General features: G+C 37.0%; 2 protein-coding genes across 3 annotated transcripts in view; one reads left to right on the forward strand and one right to left on the reverse strand.

Annotated features, from left to right (window-relative positions):
- The window catches only part of LOC117328226 (CCR4-NOT transcription complex subunit 6-like), a 68,116-nt gene extending 57,268 nt beyond the window's left edge, over nucleotides 1–10,848 (reverse strand). For both annotated transcript variants that reach the window (XM_033885700.1, XM_033885692.1), the window contains exons 1-3: nucleotides 10,743–10,848; nucleotides 8,558–8,692; nucleotides 1,124–1,387 (exon numbers count right to left, since the gene is read on the reverse strand). In XM_033885700.1, the coding sequence (XP_033741591.1) occupies nucleotides 1,124–1,387; nucleotides 8,558–8,681 (388 nt within the window). In that variant the 5' untranslated portion in view covers nucleotides 8,682–8,692; nucleotides 10,743–10,848. The remainder of the gene's footprint in view (nucleotides 1–1,123; nucleotides 1,388–8,557; nucleotides 8,693–10,742) is intronic.
- A 180-nt stretch (nucleotides 10,849–11,028) lies between these two features.
- On the forward strand, nucleotides 11,029–26,153 carry LOC117328252 (50S ribosomal protein L1-like). Its single transcript, XM_033885725.1, has 9 exons — nucleotides 11,029–11,077; nucleotides 14,780–14,909; nucleotides 15,211–15,439; nucleotides 17,360–17,446; nucleotides 17,733–17,804; nucleotides 18,774–18,894; nucleotides 19,574–19,689; nucleotides 25,427–25,511; nucleotides 25,976–26,153. Exons 1-9 carry the CDS (start codon nucleotides 11,047–11,049, stop codon nucleotides 26,083–26,085), a joined length of 981 nt encoding a protein of 326 aa, XP_033741616.1. The 5' UTR covers nucleotides 11,029–11,046; the 3' UTR covers nucleotides 26,086–26,153.
- Nucleotides 26,154–26,286: the final 133 nt, after the last annotated feature.

Consider the following 26,286-nt stretch of genomic DNA (forward strand, 5'->3'; position numbering starts at 1 on the left):
AGGGACTCTTTTACCAAATATCAGCACCCTAGTACAATCATAAAGTGATGTGTTAAATAGCTTTCAACATTTACACAAATTTTTTTTTTAAATGTGTTTTTTCCCCAAAAAAATATTTCAGTTTAACTCCAGCAAGGGATAGTTTAACCCCCACAGGGAACCTTATACCATGTATTACTATGCCTTTCAACACTCACAATATAAACTTAACTCGAAGTCCAAAGATTTAAAAACAAAAACAAAAAAACACAGATTCAAAAAGAAAAAATCCAATTTTTTTTTTAAAGTTTTACTCCAGGAAGGAATTGTCTTACTCCATAGGGACTCTATTGCCAAATATCAGCACCCTAGTATAATTATAAAGTGATGAATTAAAAAACCTCTTAACACTTGCACCAAAAACTTAACGCAGAAATATTCTAAGTCCAAAAATTTGAAAATTCTGTTTTTTTCCCCAAAAAATCTTTTAGTTTAACTCCGGCAGGGGATAGCTTAACCCAAGAGGGAGTCTATTACCAACTATCAGCACCCTAGTACAATTATAAAGTGAAGTATTAATACCTTTCAACACTTGCACCAAAAGCTTAACGCAGAAATATTCTAAGTCCAAAAGTTTTCTAAAATCTGGTTTTTTTCCCCAAAAAATCTTTTAGTTTAACTCCGGCAGGGGATAGTTTGACCCCCACAGGGACAATATTACCATAAATTACTATGCCTTTCAACACATGCACCAAAAATTTAACATTTGGAAAACCAACGCCGACGCCGGAGTGACGACATAAGCTCTCACTCTTCTTCGAAGAGACGAGCTACAAAACAATGTTGAATCCTAATACAGTTTGTTTGTTTGCTGGGTTTAATTTATAGCCCCGTCAACAGCCAGATTCATGATTAGTCCGGGTCTTCTTGTAGTCAGTGACTATCTCACTGAAAAACATATGGGAGGCCTGTTGAGTGAGGTATTTTTTTCTTTGTTTAGGTTTCAAACTACTATTTCATGATTTGATTGAGTTAAGAAAGTTGGGGTGAACACAGATCTTGTGCCTGAAACTGAAAATGGTTTCAGGATTACTGGCCCTTGTCTTTTCTATGAATATTGTATTTTCAACTTGCATTTTCTTACCTAAAGTCTGTAGATTGAAAAGTTTTCCAAGCTCATAAGGTAGAACTCTCAAGCAATTGTGGTTGAGTAGTAATTCCCGGAGATGAGCAAGATCGCCTAGCTCAGAGGGTAAGCTTCGAAGCTTATTGGACGAAAGATCAAGATAGGTGAGCTGCGTAAGTTTATTTATATCAGGAGGGATTCTGGACAAGTTGTTGGCATTGAGATATAAAGATGTTAAATGCTGCAAGTTCCATAGATCAGGTGCCAAATTTCTCACAGCACCTAGAAAAGAAGTTAAAACCATACAATTAAAGTAGTACATTGATCTAACTGCTGCATAATAGAAAATCTTTGCCACAATTTAATACTTTTGCTCTCCTTTGTATGTAGCAGGAAAGAATTAGATAAGGTTCTCTTTTACACCTCATCAGTAAAGGGCATAATTAATTAAAACACAAAAACTTAATCCCCTTTCAATTAACTTTGGTTTTCTGGTATCACTTTACCTACTGTACCTTTACAGGAAGGAATGTCCCTTGTTCCTGCATGAGTAAGACATCTTACTGACTATACCTTTACAGGAAGGAATATCCTTTGTTCCTGAGTAAGACATCTTACCGACTGTACCTTTACAGGAATGAATGTCTCTTGTTCCTAAGTAAGACATCTTACTGACTGTACCTTTACAGGAAGGAATGTCTCTTGTTCCTAAGTAAGACATCTTACTGACTATACCTTTACAGGAAGGAATATCCTTTGTTCCTGAGTAAGACATCTTACTGACTGTACCTTTACAGGAAGGAATATCCCTTGTTCCTGAGTAAGACATCTTACTGACTGTACATTTACAGGAAGGAATATCCTTTGTTCCTGAGTAAGACATCTTACTGACTGTACCTTTACAGGAAGGAATGTCTCTTGTTCCTGAGTAAGACATCTTACTGACTGTACCTTTACAGGAAGGAATGTCCCTTGTTCCCAAGTAAGACATCTTACTGACTGTACCTTTTTCAGGAAGGAATGTCCCTTGTTCCTGAGTAAGACATCTTACTGACTGTACCTTTACAGGAAGGAAGTCCCTTGTTCCTAAGTAAGACATCTTACCAATTGTACATTTACAGGAAGGAATGTCCCTTGTTCCTGAGTAAGACATCTTACCGGCTGTACATTTACAGGAAGGAATATCCCTTGTTCCTAAGTAAGATATTTTACTGACATTACATTTACAGGAAGGAATGTCCCTTGTTCCCTAGTAAGATATTTTACTGACTGTACCTTTACAGAAGGAATGTCCCTTGTTCCATAGTAAGACATCTTACTGACTGTACCTTTACAGGAAGGAATGTCCCTTGTTCCCGAGTAAGACATCTTACTGACTGTACCTTTACAGGAAGGAATATCCCTTGTTCCTGAGTAAGACATCTTACTGACTGTAACTTTTTCAGGAAGGAATATCCCTTGTTCCTGAGTAAGACATCTTACTGACTGTACCTTTACAGGAAGGAAGTCCCTTGTTCCTGAGTAAGACATCTTACCAATTGTACATTTACAGGAAGAAATGTCCCTTGTTCCTGAGTAAGACATCTTACTGACTGTACCTTTACAGGAAGGAATGTCCCTTGTGCCTGAGTAAGACATCTTACTGACTGTACCTTTACAGGAAGGAATGTCCCTTGTGCCTGAGTAAGACATCTTACTGACTGTACCTTTACAGGAATGAATGTCTCTTGTTCCTGAGTAAGACATCTTACTGACTATACCTTTACAGTAAGGAATGTCCCTTGTTCCTGAGTAAGACATCTTACTGACTATACCTTTACAGGAAGGAATGTCCCTTGTTCCTAATTAGTAAGACATCTTACTGACTATACCTTTACAGGAAGGAATGTCCCTTGTGTCTGAGTAAGACATCTTACTGACTATACCTTTACAGGAAGGAATTCCCTTGTGCCTGAGTAAGACATCTTACTGACTGTACATTTACAGGAAGGAATGTCCCTTGTTCCCTAGTAAGATATTTTACTGACTGTACCTTTACAGAAGGAATGTCCCTTGTTCCATAGTAAGACATCTTACTGACTGTACCTTTACAGGAAGGAATGTCCCTTGTTCCCGAGTAAGACATCTTACTGACTATACCTTTACAGGAAGGAATATCCCTTGTTCCTGAGTAAGACATCTTACTGACTGTAACTTTTTCAGGAAGAAATGTCCCTTGTTCCTGAGTAAGACATCTTACTGACTGTACCTTTACAGGAAGGAATGTCCCTTGTGCCTGAGTAAGACATCTTACTGACTGTACCTTTACAGGAAGGAATGTCCCTTGTGCCTGAGTAAGACATCTTACTGACTGTACCTTTACAGGAATGAATGTCTCTTGTTCCTGAGTAAGACATCTTACTGACTATACCTTTACAGTAAGGAATGTCCCTTGTTCCTGAGTAAGACATCTTACTGACTATACCTTTACAGGAAGGAATGTCCCTTGTTCCTAATTAGTAAGACATCTTACTGACTATACCTTTACAGGAAGGAATGTCCCTTGTGCCTGAGTAAGACATCTTACTGACTGTACATTAACAGGAAGGAATGTCCCTTGTGTCTGAGTAAGACATCTTACTGACTATACCTTTACAGGAAGGAATTCCCTTGTGCCTGAGTAAGACATCTTACTGACTGTACTTTTACAGGAAGGAATGTCCCTTGTTCCCTAGTAAGATATTTTACTGACTGTACCTTTACAGAAGGAATGTCCCTTGTTCCATAGTAAGACATCTTACTGACTGTACCTTTACAGGAAGGAATGTCCCTTGTTCCCGAGTAAGACATCTTACTGACTGTACCTTTACAGGAAGGAATATCCCTTGTTCCTGAGTAAGACATCTTACTGACTGTAACTTTTTCAGGAAGGAATATCCCTTGTTCCTGAGTAAGACATCTTACTGACTGTACCTTTACAGGAAGGAAGTCCCTTGTTCCTGAGTAAGACATCTTACCAATTGTACATTTACAGGAAGAAATGTCCCTTGTTCCTGAGTAAGACATCTTACTGACTGTACCTTTACAGGAAGGAATGTCCCTTGTGCCTGAGTAAGACATCTTACTGACTGTACCTTTACAGGAAGGAATGTCCCTTGTGCCTGAGTAAGACATCTTACTGACTGTACCTTTACAGGAATGAATGTCTCTTGTTCCTGAGTAAGACATCTTACTGACTATACCTTTACAGTAAGGAATGTCCCTTGTTCCTGAGTAAGACATCTTACTGACTATACCTTTACAGGAAGGAATGTCCCTTGTTCCTAATTAGTAAGACATCTTACTGACTATACCTTTACAGGAAGGAATGTCCCTTGTGTCTGAGTAAGACATCTTACTGACTATACCTTTACAGGAAGGAATTCCCTTGTGCCTGAGTAAGACATCTTACTGACTGTACATTTACAGGAAGGAATGTCCCTTGTTCCCTAGTAAGATATTTTACTGACTGTACCTTTACAGAAGGAATGTCCCTTGTTCCACAGTAAGACATCTTACTGACTGTACCTTTACAGGAAGGAATGTCCCTTGTTCCCGAGTAAGACATCTTACTGACTGTACCTTTACAGGAAGGAATATCCCTTGTTCCTCAGTAAGACATCTTACTGACTGTAACTTTTTCAGGAAGAAATGTCCCTTGTTCCTGAGTAAGACATCTTACTGACTGTACCTTTACAGGAAGGAATGTCCCTTGTGCCTGAGTAAGACATCTTACTGACTGTACCTTTACAGGAAGGAATGTCCCTTGTGCCTGAGTAAGACATCTTACTGACTGTACCTTTACAGGAATGAATGTCTCTTGTTCCTGAGTAAGACATCTTACTGACTATACCTTTACAGTAAGGAATGTCCCTTGTTCCTGAGTAAGACATCTTACTGACTATACCTTTACAGGAAGGAATGTCCCTTGTTCCTAATTAGTAAGACATCTTACTGACTATACCTTTACAGGAAGGAATATCCTTTGTTCCTGAGTAAGACATCTTACCGACTGTACCTTTACAGGAATGAATGTCCCTTGTGCCTGAGTAAGACATCTTACTGACTGTACATTAACAGGAAGGAATGTCCCTTGTGTCTGAGTAAGACATCTTACTGACTATACCTTTACAGGAAGGAATTCCCTTGTGCCTGAGTAAGACATCTTACTGACTGTACATTTACAGGAAGGAATGTCCCTTGTTCCCTAGTAAGATATTTTACTGACTGTACCTTTACAGAAGGAATGTCCCTTGTTCCATAGTAAGACATCTTACTGACTGTACCTTTACAGGAAGGAATGTCCCTTGTTCCCGAGTAAGACATCTTACTGACTGTACCTTTACAGGAAGGAATATCCCTTGTTCCTGAGTAAGACATCTTACTGACTGTAACTTTTTCAGGAAGGAATATCCCTTGTTCCTGAGTAAGACATCTTACTGACTGTACCTTTACAGGAAGGAAGTCCCTTGTTCCTGAGTAAGACATCTTACCAATTGTACATTTACAGGAAGAAATGTCCCTTGTTCCTGAGTAAGACATCTTACTGACTATACCTTTACAGTAAGGAATGTCCCTTGTTCCTGAGTAAGACATCTTACTGACTATACCTTTACAGGAAGGAATGTCCCTTGTTCCTAATTAGTAAGACATCTTACTGACTATACCTTTACAGGAAGGAATATCCTTTGTTCCTGAGTAAGACATCTTACCGACTGTACCTTTACAGGAATGAATGTCCCTTGTGCCTGAGTAAGACATCTTACTGACTGTACATTAACAGGAAGGAATGTCCCTTGTGTCTGAGTAAGACATCTTACTGACTATACCTTTACAGGAAGGAATTCCCTTGTGCCTGAGTAAGACATCTTACTGACTGTACATTTACAGGAAGGAATGTCCCTTGTTCCCTAGTAAGATATTTTACTGACTGTACCTTTACAGAAGGAATGTCCCTTGTTCCATAGTAAGACATCTTACTGACTGTACCTTTACAGGAATGAATGTCTCTTGTTCCTGAGTAAGACATCTTACTGACTATACCTTTACAGTAAGGAATGTCCCTTGTTCCTGAGTAAGACATCTTACTGACTATACCTTTACAGGAAGGAATGTCCCTTGTTCCTAATTAGTAAGACATCTTACTGACTATACCTTTACAGGAAGGAATGTCCCTTGTGTCTGAGTAAGACATCTTACTGACTATACCTTTACAGGAAGGAATTCCCTTGTTCCTGAGTAAGACATCTTACTGACTATACCTTTACAGGAAGGAATGTCCCTTGTTCCTAATTAGTAAGACATCTTACTGACTATACCTTTACAGGAAGAAATGTCCCTTGTGTCTGAGTAAGACATCTTACTGACTATACCTTTACAGGAAGGAATGTCCCTTGTTCCTAATTAGTAAGACATCTTACTGACTATACATTTACAGGAAGGAATGTCCCTTGTGCCTGAGTAAGACATCTTACTGACTGTACCTTTACAGGAAGGAATGTCCCTTGTGTCTGAGTAAGACATCTTACTGACTGTACATTAACAGGAAGGAATGTCCCTTGTGCCTGAGTAAGACATCTTACTGACTATACCTTTACAGGAAGGAATGTCCCTTGTTCCTGAGTAAGACATCTTACTGACTATACCTTTACAGGAAGGAATGTCCCTTGTTCCTGAGTAAGACATCTTACTGACTACACCTTTACAGGAAGGAATATCCCTTGTTCCTGAGTAAGACATCTTACTGACTGTACCTTTACAGGAAGGAATGTCCCTTGTGTCTGAGTAAGACATCTTACTGACTGTACATTTACAGGAAGGAATGTCCCTTGTGCCTGAGTAAGACATCTTACCGACTGTACCTTTACAGGAAGGAATGTCCCTTGTTCCTGAGTAAGACATCTTACTGACTATACCTTTACAGGAAGGAATGTCCCTTGTTCCTAATTAGTAAGACATCTTACTGACTGTACATTTACAGGAAGGAATGTCCCTTGTTCCTGAGTAAGACATCTTACTGACTGTACCTTTTTCAGGAAGGAATGTCCCTTGTTCCTGAGTAAGACATCTTACTGACTATACCTTTACAGGAAGGAATGTCCCCTGTTCCTAATTAGTAAGACATCTTACTGACTGTACATTTACAGGAAGGAATGTCCCTTGTTCCTGAGTAAGACATCTTACTGACTGTACCTTTACAGGAAGGAATGTCCCTTGTTCCTGAGTAAGACATCTTACTGACTATACCTTTACAGGAAGGAATGTCCCTTGTTCCTAATTAGTAAGACATCTTACTGACTATACCTTTACAGGAAGAAATGTCCCTTGTGTCTGAGTAAGACATCTTACTGACTATACCTTTACAGGAAGGAATGTCCCTTGTTCCTAATTAGTAAGACATCTTACTGACTATACATTTACAGGAAGGAATGTCCCTTGTGCCTGAGTAAGACATCTTACTGACTGTACCTTTACAGGAAGGAATGTCCCTTGTGTCTGAGTAAGACATCTTACTGACTGTACATTAACAGGAAGGAATGTCCCTTGTGCCTGAGTAAGACATCTTACTGACTATACCTTTACAGGAAGGAATGTCCCTTGTTCCTGAGTAAGACATCTTACTGACTATACCTTTACAGGAAGGAATGTCCCTTGTTCCTGAGTAAGACATCTTACTGACTACACCTTTACAGGAAGGAATATCCCTTGTTCCTGAGTAAGACATCTTACTGACTGTACCTTTACAGGAAGGAATGTCCCTTGTGTCTGAGTAAGACATCTTACTGACTGTACATTTACAGGAAGGAATGTCCCTTGTGCCTGAGTAAGACATCTTACCGACTGTACCTTTACAGGAAGGAATGTCCCTTGTTCCTGAGTAAGACATCTTACTGACTATACCTTTACAGGAAGGAATGTCCCTTGTTCCTAATTAGTAAGACATCTTACTGACTGTACATTTACAGGAAGGAATGTCCCTTGTTCCTGAGTAAGACATCTTACTGACTGTACCTTTTTCAGGAAGGAATGTCCCTTGTTCCTGAGTAAGACATCTTACTGACTATACCTTTACAGGAAGGAATGTCCCCTGTTCCTAATTAGTAAGACATCTTACTGACTGTACATTTACAGGAAGGAATGTCCCTTGTTCCTGAGTAAGACATCTTACTGACTGTACCTTTACAGGAAGGAATGTCCCTTGTTCCTAAGTAAGACATCTTACTGACTGTACCTTTACAGGAAGGAATGTCCCTTGTTCCTGACTAAGATCCCGATAGGATAAGTATTGGGGCAAGCTGAATGTTTTTATAATCATGAAATAGACAAAAATGAACTGATCCATATCTGGATATATAGGCTTAGATTGCCTGCATCCAATAATATTAATATAATCATTATTAAGACATCTTAACTACCCATACATTTGATACATACCTGTTATCTCCAACTCATACCATGACGACTTCTTGCCTGCTGCTAGGTCTTCTGCAGACATAAAGGTGTGAGCACGTCTGGGATTGGGTGAAGCATATTTCTCATACTTGTTATCTTTCGGCATGATGAAAAGTTCTGTCCAAGAAGATTAAAAGTGTTAAACAAAAATGCCTAAATATATTATACATACAGACATTATAACTATATAAGTTTATGAATTGGGCCTGATCAATATTCACTTCTAAAAATGTGTAATGCTCAAACCAGAAAAGCCATAGATGTTTCTCATCATGATCACCTGCTTTTGATTACAAGTTTCACAGCATATAAACAGAAAATTAAGGATTTATTAACAATAAACAACATGTTCAGAAAGGCTCATTCAGCATATATGAGAAAAAAGCTACGATATTCATAGCAATAACAGGAGGTCTTGCAAGATCAATTTAAAAAAAAAATTAACTCCATATTATTCAGATTTATACTAAGGTAAGATTATTGCCAAGAATGTAAAGGTTTTAAAGCTTAAAGTGTGCTTTGGACACCACAATGAATAGAAGTAGATGTAGATGTAATCTAAAGATGGTCCAACTACAGTTCTGCATACCAGCTGCTTTCCTGATTTTGAAGTGATTTTCATGTTTCATCTCGAAAAAGCTTAAGAGTAGAGCTGGCTTTGCTGAACATTGAGTGATGGTGTGAACACAAGATTCCTATTCAAGGTGGAACTGAATGGTGACACCTATGTACTAGACCTTATCTGTATGTTGTAGTACCTTTCCATGCACTATGTTGGTATGACTGACATTGTATGTTTCTGTTAACGTTGTTTATTGAAAGGACACTGCACGTGTCTGGATGGAAATACATCTCACATCTAGCTTTTCCCATGAAGAAAGTTTGTTAAGGGCTTCCGGGATGTATTGTGCATGCTTGGGCGAAGATAATATTAGGCAGGATATAGAAGAGACATATAGTTCAGACGTCGATAGCTCAGTCAGAAGGCTGGTCATGTAATCTCAGGTGGAGATGATCCGAGATACAGTGTGATTTGGCGATACCTACCCATGTGGGTTTGAGTTTCTTAAGAAGCTGAGAAACGGCAGGGAAGTTATCTTCCGATAGCAAATTATCTCCCCTTAGTTTTTGTTTGCTAAATGCGTCGTGTGTGAAATGTGTTGTCCAGTCAAAAATGTCGCTCACACACTTTCTCTCCAATGTGAATTTTTAAAAATTGACAAGTATGAGTAATTCTTTGATTTCTTCTTTGGAACTATAAAAATCATTCATCGGTGGAAAATTGGGTGGAAATATAATGATATAATTATATCTGGAGTGGTCTGCCACCTCAGTAATGTATGTAAACAACTACAAAATCCATTGAATAATGAAATTTTGATTAACATTTCATCATGCCAGATGACTGTATTACTGCTACAATAAATGTAAAATTTTGGGAAATCAATGAGATTATTATATTGGCAAATCAAGATATTATACTACATAATTACTGCTTTCAGTTAATTTATCGGGTATTCAAATTTAGACGTAATTAGTCCTACAATCTTATACTTTAATGTTCCGAAAGGTTGAAGTCTCCACGCCTTAAATGTGCATGGTAAGCTTATAGACAAACTTTTGGGTCAAAAAAATTTGCCATGATATTTCAATCCAAAATATGTTTTCCTCATCTCATGTATATATTGTAAATAAGCAGATTAATATGCATATCATCTAGCTGTGTTCATGAATCCTCAATGGTGATCTAGTCAGATCTATTGATGAAACAAATGGACTACACTAAAATTCCTATGGGTAAACAAAACCTTTTCCTATACATTGTCATTCCAATATTCAACTGTAATAATAATAATAAACATTAAAAAAACTATCTTTGATGCCAATGTTGAACCTGTCATCATGCATTTCAGTTTCTTTGATATGGGTCTGTTTAATAGTCACACATCGAAAATTTGAATATCAGTTATTTTACTTTAAACAATTTAAACGTTTTACCAAAACAAGCATTACAGTTTACACTCAGTATCTTGATTCTTGCAAATGAACAGCTGATCCGTTTGAAGAGATGAGATAACTATTAAAATGTCCATTGGTTATTATTAACATCTTTTCAAAATAAAAGAATAAACAAAACGAAACGTATGCAACGATCTCAGTTGAGTACCTTCATCGATAGCTTTCCACAAACAGCTGAATAGCCCTCTTGCCTCTTTGACAGGTTTTCAAAGTCTGCCAAAAGAAATCAACATGGCGTCCGACACCGAGTGTTTTTGTAAACGTTGATTTGATTGGCTGCATGAAATTGATTGTTATTTAATTATTCATCTATAGCATATCATAAGATTTGATTCGAATAAATAATTTATCTAAGAGTTTTTTATTACTTCTGATACGAAAAGCAAGCAAGATAATTTTGTTAATCAAACTCGTATACACTCGGTAATTACCGTAAACATCTAATTTCCAATATGGCAGCGCCTATGCGTAAACATGGGACAGGTACTTGTCTACATTCGTATATATATGACATGGCACAACTCAGCATACGAAAAACGCAATATTTCTGTGATATGTCACTTGATCGCTTCTCATTTACATATGCCTTTGCCTGGCCAGCACACACGATAAGACAGGTGGCTTTCCTTAAAGTACACTATGATATTCACTTCACATTGACCGTAGCCTGCTAGGGGTTCGTTACTTAAATGACATGTACAGTTGAGTGTAAGCTAACCTTTACACCCTAGTGCACTCCACTCCTAGTGCACCACGTTTAAGCTACAGGTAAACTAGTAGTGCACTACGTCCAGTCAGGTGTGACCACAAATCCGCTATACAAGTAATGGACAGTGCAACTGGACACCTGTGCCTGTGGTAGATACCTGTAGTTGTTATATACATACACTGTACCTGTGTAGATTGACTGCCTTATATCTGTCATTCTGACTTTACCAGGTATATTTAAATGTTGATAAAATTTTATCTAATATTAACTCAAAATAAAATTGGCTGCGGTTCTTATATGATATATTGTACAAGAGGAATTAAAACTCTATCAATAGACTGGATTTGTAGTGGTTTTTTTTTATCATTTTTTTTTTAAAGATTTCATTATAGTGTAAAATTAAGGTTTATCTTCCTGATTTCAAAATTTTTATGCTTTTCATTTATTTTTTTTAGATGGAATTAATATACATTTTATATTAATGATTAATTCTACCTTAGGCCTTGATGACTAGATTTTTTTTTCAATTACACTGTATATGTACATATATTTTCATATTTATTATTTTATCAGACAAAAATGTTTTTAAATTCAATGTATTGTTACTTCACTAATATCTGTTAATTCAACCATGAAATCATTTCATAGTACATAATCAAGAATCAGAAATTCTGTATATGCTCATTTATGTTCTGTAAGAGACATATCATAACTACACACAAAGTTATGTACATGTATCGATGTATAATTGGTACTCTCAGGACATGCCTGTTGTCATGGCATAGTTTATATGCTGATTTTCTTTAATTACAAGAAGAGGTAAAATCCCCAATCAGTTATACATTTTAAAGTAAAGAACAATTAATCATTTTCTTAATGCAATAGGGAAACACTTAAATGCTGATCAAAACGTATCCCAAAATTTTGTTTTTAAACATTATTGCAAAAAACATGTTAGCATGAACTGTAAAAAAACTTTGGCTTCAGGTCCACATGTGTATATAATATATTTGTTAGTAGGTAACTTTATAGAAGAAAATTATGAAATTACAAATACAAGTGTTGTGTAATTCAAGTGTTGTATGACAAGTACAGCTCCAGATACATGAACATGTATGTGTGTTATAAAAGCTTAAAACTGTTGCCCTCCTCCTCCCCGAGTTTGCCAGTACAGTATATGTATTTCATAACAAAAATGACCTTAATTGTTCTCTCAGGCCATTATCTCATTCTGTGTTACCTGTAACTGATACCTATACCTGGTTTCAGATTCAATATGTTATATCTTCAAAGTATATACGTATTAGATACCTGCACACATGTACAGAAATTTCAACTATAATTGAAGAAAAAGGTGTACCAACCTTTTTGAACATGATTTGATTTTCGTGATCATTGATTAATGTAGATAGCCATACTTGACCACTTGATGAAGTGGAGCAGGGGTATATAATCATATAAGCCCATGTTGGTTTTATTAGCCCACCATCATCAGATGGTGGGCTATTCAAATCGCCCTGCATCCGTGGTCCATGGTCCGTCCGTCCGTCCGTCCCTCCGTCCGTAAACAATTCTTGTTATCGCTATTTCTCAGAAAGTACTGAAGGGATCTTTCTCAAATTTCATATTTAGGTTCCCCTTGGTGCCTAGTTATGCATATTGCGTTTTGAGACCAATCTGAAAACAACATGGCCGACAGGCAGCCATCTTGGATTTTGACAATTGAAGTTTGTTATCGCTATTTCTGAGAAAGTACTGAAGGGATCTTTCTCAAATTTCATATGTAAGTTTCCCTTGGTGCCTAGTTATGCTTATTGCATTTTGAAATCAATTGGAAAACAATATGGCCAACAGACCGCCATCTTGGATTTTGACAAATGAAGTTTGTTTTCTCTATTTCTCAAAGTACTGAATGGATCTTTCTCACAAAGTAGGTTCCCCTTGGTCCCTTGTATTGCATTTTTGGACCAGTCTGTCCTGAAAACAACCTGGCAAACAAACAGCCATTATCGTTAAATCTCAAATTTCTTATATAGCTAGGATTCCCTTGTTTGAAAAGTACTGGAGGGATGTCTCAATTTGCACAGATTAGTAAAATGAAGGGAAAAGTAGAGAAAAGATCAATCTGACATGGAACTTATGAAGATCATTCAATGGTGGGCGCCAAGATCCCTCTGGGATCTCTTGTATTTTGAAAATTGAAGTTTGTTATCGCTATTGTACAGAAGGTACTGAAGGGATTTTTCTCAAATTTCATATGTAGGTTCCCCTTGGTCCCTGGTATTGCATTTTGGGACCAATCGGAAAACAACATGGCCGACAGACAGCCATTATCGCTAAATCTTAAATTTTATATATAGGTTCCCCTTGTTTGAAAAGTACTAGAGGGCTGTTTCTGAATTTACACAGATTAGTAAGACTTAGAGGAAGGGAAAGTAGAGAAAATATCAATCTGACATGGAACCTATCAAGATCATTCAATAGTGGGCGCCAAGATCCCTCTGGGATCTCTTGTTTGTACTGGTATATATATACATGTATATATATATCTGTTGATTTTAAAACACTGTAACTTTTATGTTATCAACCTGAATGTAATGTTGAAGTCATTGTTTTTAATCTGTAGTCCCATTTATTTAGGTACATGTACCTTATCACAGGTAATAATTTATATCATCAAATCAATAATTTATATCATCAAATCAATAATTTATATCATCAAATCAATAATTTATATCATCAAATCAATAATTTATCACCGAATCATTCTTCAGCAAGTTGTACAATAATACACCTGCTGTAACCCAGTGCTTGTTCATATTTCCCCATTATTTCTCTCTATTCTTGTTTTAATTCATTTCTATCCTAATAACTCACTTTTCAATACCTTGTATTGTCCCCCTTGTCCCTGTCTGCTTGATATTTGGTGGTAAGTCTAAGGAGAGTCTGTTAGTATACGAAAGGTATGTGTCATATATTACAGTGAAGATGTGGCATTTCATTGTGATAGCACTATAACAGAGGCTGTCTGTTGCTGTGCCATTCATTGAAACCATCTTCATGTTCATGTGACCTTGTCTTTTGCCATATAAAGTTCCTATCAAACCTGAAAAAACCAAGCCACTATTGTTTCAATACATATCAATATGTAACGATGCATAAGATGTACTATCTAAACCAAGTCACAATTGTTTCAATACATAACAATATGTACTATTACAAATTCTTTTATATGTCTGAAATTGATCACAAACATGCTGAATTGTCTGTAATTTTTTGTCACAACATATTAGTAAGTGAACATACATGGATTAGCTTTAGTAAATTAATGAAGCATTCAAAGGAGACATTTTTTTCATATCGTCTCATTGGAGCTATCTGATCAGAATGAAGGTAACGGGGTATGATTATTTGTACTTATTGTAGATTTTCAAACTAAAGAAAATCTAATAAAAGATATAATGTAATTATTACAGCAATACAAAGACTATACGTAGCTTTGACTCAAGCCTGGACTCTGGAGAGTAGGGCCACGGCAGGGGTCTTCCACAGCCAGACTAGAAATGCTAGCACAAAAAAAGAAAAGACCAAGAAGATCAGAAAAAGGTAACTCTTCTTCACCAAGTCTTAGCCATGTTTTGCTGCAATGTCCTTCCCGCCCCATCTCCTATAATACAAGAGCCTTCACAATATTGAAATCCTAGCACAAAGACTTTAGAGTGGTGGAAAAAAACTCCAATTGGCTATGGTATGAGTGAAAAAACCCTCAATGTTGAAAAGTTATATGGGGCATTGTTTACTGTTTAGATTCATAGTAGTAAAAGGATACTATGTATATGCTTTTATTCTTGCTATTGGAAATTCCAATGTGATCTATAAGGCTTACACCATCATTCATTTGTTACAGAGTATTTAATGTTCCTGAAATGGAGTATATCAAAAGTCCACGATTGAGCACACATCTTGGGATAGCGCCAACAGATAATGTTTGGTTCACATCGGATTACCCGGAGCCATATTTCACTTTTGATGAGGCTGTTAACAGACACAAACTCATGGCACAGCCCAGCATTTATGACTACTTGGATAATTATGTGTTTGTTGATATGGTGCTCAGTAGCTGGACAAACCGTGAGGTAATTTCACCTGTCTGTGTATCACATCACTGGGTGTTATATAGATATCATAAACACAACAGCTGTACATATTTATACTGTACCTGTCTGTGTATCACATCACTGGGCGTTATATAGATATCATAAACACGACAGCTGTACATATTTATACTGTACCTGTCTGTGTATCACATCACTGGGTGTTATATAGATATCATAAACACGACAGCTGTACATATTTATACTGTACCTGTCTATGTATCACATCACAAGTGTTATATAGATTATTATAAACACAACAGCTGTACACTGTTGTATATTGGTACACATGTGTCATGTTGTGTGTTGATTGTATATTGGTACACATGTGTCATGTTGTGTGTTGATTGTATATTGGTACACATGTGTCATGTTGTGTGTTGATTATATATTGGTACACCTGTGTCATGTTGTGTGTTGATTGTATATTGGTACACCTGTGTCATGTTGTGTGCTGATTTTATATTGGTACACCTGTGTCATGTTGTGTGTTGATTGTATATTGGTACACCTGTGTCATGTTGTGTGTTGATTGTATATGTGTACACCTGTGTCATGTTGTGTGTTGATTGTATATTGGTACACCTGTGTCATGTTGTGTGTTGATTGTATATTGGTACACCTGTGTCATGTTGTGAGTTGATTGTATATGTGTACACCTGTGTCATGTTGTGTGTTGATTGTATATTGGTACACCTGTGTCATGTTGTGTGTTGATTGTACAGTATATTGGTACACCTGTGCCATGTTGTGTGTTGATTGTATATTGGTACACCTGTGTCATGTTGTGTGTTGATTGTATATATTGGTACACCTGTGTCATGTTGTGTGTTGATTGTATATTGGTACACCTGTGTCATGTTGTGTGTTGATTGTACAGTATATTGGTACACCTGTGTCATGTTGTGTGTTGATTGTATATTGGTACACCTGTGTCATGTTGTGTGTTGATTGTATATTGGCACACCTGTGTCATGTTGTGTGTTGATTGTATATGTGTACACCTGTGTCATGTTGTGTGTTGATTGTATATTGGTACACCTGTGTCATGTTGTGTGTTGATTGTATATTGGTACACCTGTGTCATGTTGTGTGTTGATTGTACAGTATATTGGTACACCTGTGCCATGTTGTGTGTTGATTGTACAGTATATTGGTACACCTGTGTCATGTTGTGTGTTGATTGTATATTGGTACACCTGTGTCATGTTGTGTGTTGATTGTATATTGGCACACCTGTGTCATGTTGTGTGTTGATTGTATATGTGTACACCTGTGTCGTGTTGTGTGTTGATTGTATATTGGTACACCTGTGTCATGTTGTGTGTTGATTGTATATGTGTACACCTGTGTCATGTTGTGTGTTGATTGTATATTGGTACACCTGTGTCATGTTGTGTTTATTGTACAGTATATTGGTACACCTGTGCCATGTTGTGTGTTGATTGTATATTGGTACACCTGTGTCATGTTGTGTGTTGATTGTATATATTGGTATACCTGTGTCATGTTGTGTGTTGATTGTACAGTATATTGGTACACCTGTGTCATGTTGTGTGTTGATTGTACAGTATATTGGTACACCTGTGTCATGTTGTGTGTTGATTGTACAGTATATTGGTACACCTGTGTCATGTTGTGTGTTGATTGTACAGTATATTGGTACACCTGTGTCATGTTGTGTGTTGATTGTATATATTGGTACACCTGTGTCATGTTGTGTGTTGATTGTATATTGGTACATCTGTGTCATGTTGTGTGTTGATGGTATATGTGTACACCTGTGTCATGTTGTGTGTTGATTGTATATGTGTACACCTGTGTTATGTTATGTGTTGATTGTATATTGTTACACCTGTGTGTGAGTTGATTGTGTATTGACCCATTTGTTGCGTATTACAGGGTGTGTTTACATCTATGCTGAAGTCTGTGGTGGTCCCTCATCCCTTTGATCCACCTGTGAAAGCAAGGCTTGCAGTTTTGACGAAGGTTTGTATCGGAAGTATAAATTAATTATCCAGCAATGAAGACTCGTTAAGAATAAAGATTATGATCTAAAGAATACACAGGCAAAGTGATTCTCATAGAATATATGGTAAAGTAATACTCTCACAGAATAACAAAACAGTATCAAGAGTATGTGTTGTTCACAAACCCTCTCTAATCATTCATCTTGTCGGATATTTATGAAAAAGTAGTGTATAAATATGTCTGACAGATCTGTACTGAATAAGGTGCGAGATGGATAAATTTCAAAGTTTTCTCATGATTGTAGCAAAAGGAGTGTGTACAGCAGGCTTTGGAGTATGGAGCGACCTACGCTGGTGGGACAGATCTTCTAGCCCAGGTAATTACTTTCATACACTAAACCCTATTCATTTGAATCTCTCAAATGGACCTATAGCATGGATTCCTGACCCAGGTTACTATCACTTATACTCACTGGTGACAATAAACATGGACATTCATGCCTGTATGCTTCAGAATTGAAAATATTCTTTCAAGTAGAATTTGATAGAAATTTCTTAGTAATATGATCATACTGTCAATTTGTTGGTATATGTAGGCATAATTAGGTAGTGCCTCAAACCACTTTTCTACTTATACAGGCCTTCAAAGTTTTTTCCTGTCAAGTTTAATCTAGTTTATGTTTTTTCCTGTAGTGTAAAAGTCAATTATACATTGCTTTATTAACTTACTTGGTCCAAAGGACCAAAGAGAGCTTATGCCATATAGTGGCATCTATCGCCTGTCCATCAACAATTTTTTTAAATAACTTCTTAACCAGTATTTAGATTTAAGTTAATTTGACTGGAAGCATCCGTAGGTGGCAGGGATTCAAAATCGTACAAATGGTGAGGCTGACCCTTCAGTGGGCCAAGGGACAGGGCAAAAGTGGCTCTGACATCTTTGGGAGAATGGGAATAAATTTTGTGTAAATGGGTGACAAAGTCACTGAATATTTAGGTGAGCTATACAGGCCCTCTGGGCCTCTTGTAAAATCGTAATATCCTGGGATAAAATCCATGTTGTCGAGTGAATAAGAAATCTATACTATTATAAACAAATTTGTTTGGTATAGATAACTCTTTTCTTTGGTAAATTAAGAAGTAACTTCCAATTTATTCTTTACCTGAGATAAAGATTTAAGTGTCCACCGTAAAATGTAGCTTTATTATAAATTAAAGAAAAAAATGTTTTCAGATACCGTATTAAAAAATTTACTCATCTACAGTTATTACAGTTGACAGACTTGTATATGATCATTAGTTCTGGCTCTCCAAATTACCACTGATGTGATATAATTCTTTTACAGATCCAGTCTGATCAAGTATCAGTTTATGAATTGGATCACATCCTAGCAACACCAGATATGTCCAAACAGTTAAAAGCCTTGCGTCCTTTATTTGGAGAAATGTTCCCAAATGAAAGAAAGGGTATGAATATCTTTGTGACTGAATTACTGATATTGGTTTGGTTTCACAAGGGGTAGGTGCTGTAGTAGTAAGACTTTAAGGAGTATTATAAAATTAAGTTTGCTCTGCTTTCTTTTAAATGTTGACCCCAGAACATTGCTGTCTCTGTCAGGGGAGCAAAGAATGTTGGCCTGTATAGACAGGTGACATTTATATGAAAATACATATACAACGACTTTTGTTCTATGCAACCTAAGATATATTTAATGATAGGTTTTAGTTACAAACAGATGCTCATATATGTTTTGAATTAAAGTGACTATAGATCCCAGTTTACCTGATGACATTTATCTTGAGTATCTAATGTCCCTAAAATAAAAATGTATAACAGTCCATAATGCTTTAAACATTCTGTTGGACTTTGAGGTTTTGTATTATTAGCAGGGTTTAGATATATTATCTATAGTTTGGTAATACATGTGCTAATCTTCAATATTGATCAGTGTTATCTCCAGATCAGTATATATAGTTAGATGATTACTGGAAATAATGCATAAAATAAAAACATACCTTGAAAGACTTGTGGTACAAATATATCTTGCATGAAAATGAAATAACAACACCGATATAAAGGCCCTGAGCTTTACAGGCCCTGTGTGTCCATATTTTGTTTGATTGGTTGCCCCGTTTTCCTCTACAGGTAGTTTGGGTGAGGACATTCCTGCTATGATGACAAGATTCCTCAGTGGAGTTGTGTTGAAAATAACTCAATCTAAAACTAAAGGACTGGCGAACATCCGATTTCCTATAGGAAAAGTAAGTTCCAAAGACTGATCACTGAGATTTTAGTTTGGCACCATGTCTATAAGGTAGTATTAAATAGGGTAACCTAAAATGGTGTAATAGCCACCAGTTACAAAAGTTCCTGTTCACTGCCGACTGACTATTGATACATTGTTTGGCTTTGTATATCTCAACAAAGAATTCGACATGGAGAGTGAAAAAAACGCATTCTTTGGTCTGGAGAAAATTCATCTTAACTTTTTAGAAATTAAATCATAAGGATTGAGAGCTAAATGAACTTGTTCTCAGAGCCCACAGAAAATATCTTTGTAAGAAAAGTTTTTGTTTATAGTTCTGATATAAAATGATAAGGATTGAGCAAGATAATACAGTGGCAGATTGTTGTTATAGGTTGATAACTACAGTGTATGTTACATCATTATATAAACCATATGCATTACACAACTGATCACATACATTGATCAATTTAATTATCTAGTTCAATTTTTACTCATGTAAGGTGACACATATTTTAAGCTCACCTGGCTAAAACAACCTAGTGAGTTCCTTGTTCGTTGTTCAACTTGTCTTTTATTAGCCCACCATCATCAGATGGTGGGCTATTCAAATCGCCCTGCGTCCGTGGTCCGTCGTCCGTCCGTCCCTCCGTCCGTCCGTCCGTCCCTCCGTCCGTCCCTCCGTCCGTAAACAATTCTTGTTATCGCTATTTCTCAGAAAGTACTGAAGGGATCTTTCTCAAATTTCATATGTAGGTTCCCCTTGGTGCCTAGTTATGCATATTGCGTTTTGAGACCAATCGGAAAACAACATGGCCGACAGGCAGCCATCTTGGATTTTGACAATTGAAGTTTGTTATCGCTATTTCTCAGAAAGTACTGAAGGGATCTTTCTCAAATTTCATATGTAGGTTTCCCTTGGTGCCTAGTTATGCATATTGCGTTTTGAGACCAATCTGATAACAACATGGCCGACAGGCAGCCATCTTGGATTTTGACAATTGAAGTTTGTTATCGCTATTTCTGAGAAAGTACTGAATTGATCTTTCTCAAATTTCATACGTAGGTTCCCCTTGGTGCCTAGTTATGCATATTGCGTTTTGAGACCAATCTAAAAACAACATGGTTGACAGGCAGCCATCTTGGATTTTGACAATTGAAGTTTGTTATCGCTATTTCTCAGAAAGTACTGAATGGATCTTTCTCAAATTTCATATGAAGGTTCCCCTTGGTGCTTAGTTATGCATATTGCGTTTTGAGACCAATCGGATAAAAACATGGCCGACAGGCAGCCATCTTGGATTTTGACAATTGAAGTTTGTTATCGCTATTTCTCAGAAAGTACTGAAGGGATCTTTCTCAAATTTCATATGTAGATTGCCCTTGGTGCCTAGTTATGCATATTGCGATTTGAGACCAATCTGAAAACAACATGGTCGACAGGCAGCCATCTTGGATTTTGACAATTGAAGTTTGTTATCACTATTTCTGAGAAAGTACTGAATGGATCTTTCTGAAATTTCATATGTAGGTTTCCCTTGGTGCCTAGTTATGCATATTGCGTTTTGAGACCAATCAGAAAACAACATGGCCGACAGGCAGCCATCTTGGATTTTGACAATTGAAGTTTGTTATTGCTATTTATGAGAATGTACTGAATGGATCTTTCTCAAATTTCATATGTAGGTTTCCATTGGTGCCTAGTTATGCATATTGTGTTTTGAGACCAATCTGAAAACAACATGGCCGACAGGCAGCCATCTTGGATTTTGACATTTGAAGTTTGTTATCACTATTTCTGAGAAAGATGTAGGTTTCCCTTGGTGCCTAGTTATGCATATTGCGTTTTGAGACCAATCAGAAAACAACATGGCCGACAGGCAGCCATCTTGGATTTTGACAATTGAAGTTTGTTATTGCTATTTATGAGAATGTACTGAATGGATCTTTCTCAAATTTCATATGTAAGTTTCCCTTGGTGCCTAGTTATGCATATTGCGTTTTGAGACCAATCTGAAAACAACATGGCCGACAGACAGCCATCTTGGATTTTGACAATTGAAGTTTGTTATCACTATTTCTGAGAAAGTATTTAAGGGATCTTTCTCAAATTTCATATGTAAGTTTCCCTTGGTGCCTAGTTATGCATATTGCGTTTTGAGACCAATCTGAAAACAACATGGCCGACAGGCAGCCATCTTGGATTTTGACAATTGAAGTTTGTTATCACTATTTCTGAGAAAGTACTGAAGGGATCTTTCTCAAATTTCATAGTGAGGTTCCCCTTGGTGCCTCGTTATGCTTGTTAGCCCACCATCATCAGATGGTGGGCTATTCAAATCGCCCTGCGTCCGTGGTCCGTCGTCCGTCCGTCCGTCCGTCCGTCCCTCCGTCCGTCCGTCCGTCCCTCCGTCCGTAAACAATTCTTGTTATCGCTATTTCTCAGAAAGTACTGAAGGGATCTTTCTCAAATTTCATATGTAGGTTCCCCTTGGTGCCTAGTTATGCATATTGCGTTTTGAGACCAATCGGAAAACAACATGGCCGACAGGCAGCCATCTTGGATTTTGACAATTGAAGTTTGTTATCGCTATTTCTGAGAAAGTACTGAATGGATCTTTCTCAAATTTCATATGTAGGTTCCCCTTGGTGCCTAGTTCTGCATATTGCGTTTTGAGACCAATTGGACAACAACATGGCCGACAGGCAGCCATCTTGGATTTTGACAATTGAAGTTTGTTATCGCTATTTCTGAGAAAGTACTGAAGGGATCTTTCTCAAATTTCATATGAAGGTTCCCCTTGGTGCCTGGTTATGCATATTGCGTTTTGAGACCAATCGGATAACAACATGGCCGACAGGCAGCCATCTTGGATTTTGACAATTGAAGTTTGTTATCGCTATTTCTGAGAAAGTACTGAAGGGATCTTTCTCAAATTTCATATGTAGGTTCCCCTTGGTGCCTAGTTATTCATACTGCGTTTTGAGACCAATAGGAAAACAACATGGCCGACACAGCAGCCATCTTGGATTTTGACAATTGAAGTTTGTTATCGCTATTTCTGAGAAAGCACTAAATGGATCTTTCTCAAATTTCATATGAAGGTTCCCCTTGGTGCCTAGTTATGCATATTGCGTTTTGAGACCAATCGGATAACAACATGGCCACCAGGCAGCCATCTTGGATTTTGACAATTGAAGTTTGTTATCGCTATTTCTGAGAAAGTACTGAAGGGATCTTTCTCAAATTTCATATGTAGGTTCCCCTTGGTGCCTAGTTATGCATATTGCGATTTGAGACCAATCGGAAAACAACATGGCCGACAGGCAGCCATCTTGGATTTTGACAATTGAAGTTTGTTATCACTATTTCTGAGAAAGTACTGAATGGATCTTTCTGAAATTTCATATGTAGGTTTCCCTTGGTGCCTAGTTATGCATATTGCGTTTTTAGACCAATTCGAAAACAACATGGCCGACAGGCAGCCATCTTGGATTTTGACAATTGAAGTTTGTTATCGCTATTTATGAGAATGTACTGAATGGATCTTTCTGAAATTTCATATGTAGGTTCCCCTTGGTGCCTAGTTATGCATATTGCGTTTTGAGACCAATTCGAAAACAACATGGCCGACAGGCAGCCATCTTGGATTTTGACAATTGAAGTTTGTTATCGCTATTTATGAGAATGTACTGAATGGATCTTTCTGAAATTTCATATGTAGGTTTCCCTTGGTGCCTAGTTATGCATATTGCGTTTTAGACCAATCTTAAAACAACATGGCCGACAGGCAGCCATCTTGGATTTTGGCAATTTAAGTTTGTTATCACTATTTCTGAGAAAGTACTGAATGGATCTTTCTGAAATTTCATATGTAGGTTTCCCTTGGTGCCGAGTTATGCATATTGCGTTTTGAGACCAATCAGAAAACAACATGGCCGACAGGCAGCCATCTTGGATTTTGACAATTGAAGTTTGTTATCGCTATTTCTGAGAAAGTGCTGAATGGATCTTTCTCAAATTTCATATGTAAGTTTGCCTTGGTGCCTAGTTATGCATATTGCGTTTTGAGACCAATCGGAAAACAACATGGCCAACAGGCAGCTATCTTGGATTTTGACAATTGAAGTTTGTTATCGCTATTTCTGAGAAAGTACTGAAGGGATCTTTCTCAAATTTCATAGTGAGGTTCCCCTTGGTGCCTCGTTATGCTTATTGCATTTTGAGATCAATTGGACAACAATATGGCGGACAGACCGCCATCTTGGATTTTGACAATTGAAGTTTGTTATCTCTATTTCTCAAAGTACTGAATGGATCTTTCTCAAATTTCATAAGTAGGTTCCCCTTGGTATTGCATTTTTGGACCAGTCTGTCCTGAAAACAACCTGACAAACAAACAGCCATTATCGTTAAATCTCAAATTTCTTATATAGCTAGGATTCCCTTGTTTGAAAAGTACTGGAGGGATGTCTCAATTTGCACAGATTAGTAAAATGAAGGGAAAAGTAGAGAAAAGATCAATCTGACATGGAACCTATGAAGATCATTCAATGGTGGGCGCCAAGATCCCTCTGGGATCTCTTGTTGCATTTTGAGATCAATTGGAAAACAATATGGCCGACAGACCGCCATCTTGGATTTTGACAATTGAAGTTTGTTATCTCTATTTCTCAAAGTACTGAATGGATCTTTCTCAAATTTCATGTTTAGGTTCCCCTTGGTCCCTTGTATTGCATTTTTGGACCAGTCTGTCCTGAAAACAACCTGGCAAACAAACAGCTATTATCGTTAAATCTCAAATTTCTTATATAGCTAGGATTCCCTTGTTTGAAAATTACTGGAGGGATGTCTCAATTTGCACAGATTAGTAAAATGAAGGGAAAAGTAGAGAAAAGATCAATCTGACATGGAACCTATGAAGATCATTTAATGGTGGGCGCCAAGATCCCTCTGGGATCTCTTGTTATCCCAATAGTTAAAAGCTTTCAAATATTTTTCAACATATTTTGGTCTTCAATATCCTGTGGACAAATTCAAGACAGCTGACACATGCACTATAGTACATTGATCACAGCATTATGAAGACTGTTACTACATGTAGCAGTTATAAGGTCCTGAAACTAAGTGACCTATTCTAATCGCCTTTTGTCCGCCATCGCCCATTTTGTGTCATCTGGGCATTCAACATTGTTTGAATGAATATCCTTGACCTTCATTTAAGGACACGGGTCAAATATGCTTAAATCTTTAAATGACTTCTCATTAAGCAAGAGGCAGAGAGACCCGATATTGGATCTATAGCATGCTAAACTAAATGATAAACGTTGATATAGACCCTCAATTCAACAGTATTTTGAATTTTGACCAGCATAAAGTGATAGTCTATACAGACAGAATAGAACACTGATATAGGACCAACTGGGTTTGTTTGGGGGTAAATTGATATCTCATTTATCCATATATGTAGTTGTACACCTTGTCTGAGTAGATGCACTCTTTATGTAGTTGTACACTTTGTCTATTCATGCTGGGATGTATAACAATATATGAGTCCCTGATGTAATTGGAGGTGTACAGAATAAGCTTTAATCCTATACTCTTTACATACATGTATATAACAAATGCAAAAACATAATTCTTGTTTATGTATTTTTTATAACTGTTCAGTATATAATACTGTACCATTTACATACTTGTGTAACAAAAACAATATGATTTATAATAACTTTGGTTCACATTGTTTTTATAGCTAAATATGGCAAACACAGAGTTATCTGACAATTTGGAAGCATTAAAGTTGGAAGTGTTTAATGCTCGACCATTAAAAGCAACAGGTATGGGGCTCTTCTGTAGAACAATATTGTTTTTTATTGAACAATTTACCGCATTATTGTAGAGCCATAATGTTCACATTACTATGTTTAACTGAAAAAAAACACCTTGTTTTATTCATGCAGTATAATTTCAGTATCTGTCATAAAATGTACATTTAGACAATGCTGACCCATACAATGTCTTGCAGGCATGTTTTGCAGGTGCATTACTACATATCTTAAATTAATTCACTAAATGGTATGTTTGGGACGATTGATAAAAATATTTTACTCCATTTGTAGTGATAGAGTTGACAGACATGAGGCTTGCCAAATGTTTTAAGAATCTTTATTTCACCAGTGGAAAGGCATAATTTGTATCATAAATTTTAGGAATGAATTTCTGAATGAGTGGCAGTCAGCTTTCTATTGTTGTCCCATTAGATTGATTACATTTGATTTCTAACAGAAAACTTGTTTTCCAGGTAAATATGTACTGCAGTTGGAGTTAGAAGTGCCACCATCACCAACAAAGTTGAAACTGGAGCCTGCAAAATATGACCTGACAGAACCAATAAAGAAGAAAAAACACTGAGACCAGTCTACAAAAGCTGTTTGTTTGATTAGTTATAATGTATCGAAATAAACACAAAGATATTCCACTTTGATGTCCTGTTCTTGTTTAACATGATTGAGTATGACACTATCATTGAACATTTGACTCATCTGATATAAACATGATTTACTAGTCAAGAATGACAGGTGTCTGGTGTGTAAACTATACACAGGTGTATGG

This window comes from Pecten maximus, chromosome 1 (genome assembly GCF_902652985.1).
Source record: "Pecten maximus chromosome 1, xPecMax1.1, whole genome shotgun sequence".
In the NCBI taxonomy this organism is placed as follows: domain Eukaryota; kingdom Metazoa; phylum Mollusca; class Bivalvia; order Pectinida; family Pectinidae; genus Pecten; species Pecten maximus.